Raw genomic sequence first — 1,911 nt, forward strand, 5'->3', positions numbered from 1 at the left:
CCCCGCCCCGCCCCGCCCCGCCTCGGCACTGGCGATCACTTTGCAAGGCAATTATCCCCTACAAACAGTCCTCCACTCGCAGTGTGACGCAACTAACTTGGAGGGACGAAACAGCGCTCGAATGGAATGCAGTGCTTTGAGCGGCCTGGGGCGTGTTCGAGAGGGCGGGGTACAAATATAATGACAGTTCTACCTCAACAACTCATAGGTGCACCCATGATATTTGTACCCCGAGGGACATATATTTCATGGGGCTCCTATGAGCCCTTTTGGCGCTAGCGTGTCCTAGTAGGGGTACAAATACTACCTCATAAGGACCCTATGATGTATGTACCCGCCCTTACCTTGAGGTCAGGCATCGTCCTGGCGATGTTGAGGAGGTCGATGTTGGACTGGACGTTGATGGCGGCCGCCAGCCTCATCTTCTCGTCGAAGCGGACGGTGGCGGCCACGTGAAAGATGATCTGCGTCTCCTTGAGCTTCTCCACGCTCTCGTCGCTGAGGCCGAGCCGCGGCTGGGAGCAGTCGCCCTCCAGCGGGTACACCTTGAGCTGGAAGCCCGGCCTGGAGCTGCGGAGGCGCTCGAACAGCTGTTGGAGCACGGCGGCAAGTTTAAACTCAAGAAGCGAAGCGACGGTGACGTATCCTTACGTGCAGCGGGGCGCACACATGGCGGGACTTACGTCGCCTTCGAACTGCGCCTTGAACCTCTCCTCCAGGGACTTGCCCTTCTTCGGCCGCATCAGCACGTAGATCTTCTCGACGTCGGGGCACGACCTGTGTGAGCAGCGAAAGAGCGGAGAACATCGTGAGAACGGAGCAACATCGACAGACCCCCGTCAGGTAGGCCACCCATCCGACTCACCGGCCCCGGGACGGGGACGGGGGGGCGCGTGCGTGTCCGTAACTCCCCAAGAGGGACTTCACTTCAAAAATCAGTTTACACATTCCCCAAAAAATTCAGAAAAAAAATATCAATAAATCAAAAGAACAAAAGAAGAAAAATAAAATAAAAAGAAGAATAAGAAAAAATCAGAGAAATGAAAAATGTGAAAAAAAAGAAGTAAAATCAGAAAAATGGGGGTACGCTTGAATTTCTAGTGAAGTACCCCTCGAAGGCCTCCCCCCCCCCTCCTCCATACATATCTCCCTCCTACTCCAGCGAGTCTCCAGCAGTGCTCACCGGATCATCTTCTCCAGGAGGATGCTGCCGCAGAAGCCGGTGCTGCCCGTGACGAACAGGATCTTGCCGGCGTAGAACTTGGCGATCTCGCTCTCGCCCTCGCAGTGCTCCGCGATGAAGTCATCGATCGTGATGTCGTTCCCTTCTTGTTCGTAATCCATGGTTCTGTAAAACATGGAAGAAAAATTCCGGACACCGATTAGGGACAGTTGTCAAACTGAAGCTGAAAAATTATCGCTTTTACTCATTTCTTTTCCATTTTGCGAATGACGAGGAAATTGCTTTAGCTCTCCTTGAGAGTTGGACACACACACAAGAAAAGTCGCCAATAGCCCGCCATCGGGGTCCGATATTGTAGCATGCGCTAATCGGCTTTATGTACATTGCGGTTAGCGACCGGGTGCGGATCGTCTGCCCTGTTCTGCCGTCGCGGCCGCGATGCAGCCGAACTGTGCGCGCTCGCCCACCACTTCCAGGACGTGTGGAAGCGTGATGCCGTGGCCTTATTCCCAACCTTGGACTCGAGACTGTTAGTCCATGACTTCCACGCCAGCAAGGCACATCTCGCGAAGGGTGCTGTCCTCGGCTGCCATTAGTTGCACCACCCTCACCGGGGAAGTGGAGGTCTGCCCCGTCCGTCTGTCTGTCTGTCTGTCTGTCTGTCTGTCTGTCTGTCTGTCTGTCTGTCTGTCTGTCTGTCTGTCTGTCTGTCTGTCTGTCTGTCTGTC

At 54.5% G+C, this 1,911-nt stretch overlaps 1 protein-coding gene across 1 annotated transcript in view; it reads right to left on the reverse strand.

Moving 5' to 3' along the window:
• Nucleotides 1–1,372, reverse strand: part of LOC113212328 (fatty acyl-CoA reductase wat-like) — a gene marked incomplete at its 3' end in the record, with an annotated part of 3,612 nt that extends 2,240 nt beyond the window's left edge. Inside the window, 3 exon segments of the mRNA XM_052276328.1 lie at nucleotides 345–590; nucleotides 684–777; nucleotides 1,184–1,372. Coding sequence (XP_052132288.1) covers nucleotides 345–590; nucleotides 684–777; nucleotides 1,184–1,359 — 516 coding nt within the window.
• Nucleotides 1,373–1,911: the final 539 nt, after the last annotated feature.

This window comes from Frankliniella occidentalis, unplaced genomic scaffold, assembly GCF_000697945.3.
Source record: "Frankliniella occidentalis isolate FOCC.00 unplaced genomic scaffold, Focc_3.1 Scaffold2559, whole genome shotgun sequence".
NCBI classification, from domain to species: Eukaryota; Metazoa; Arthropoda; class Insecta; order Thysanoptera; family Thripidae; genus Frankliniella; species Frankliniella occidentalis.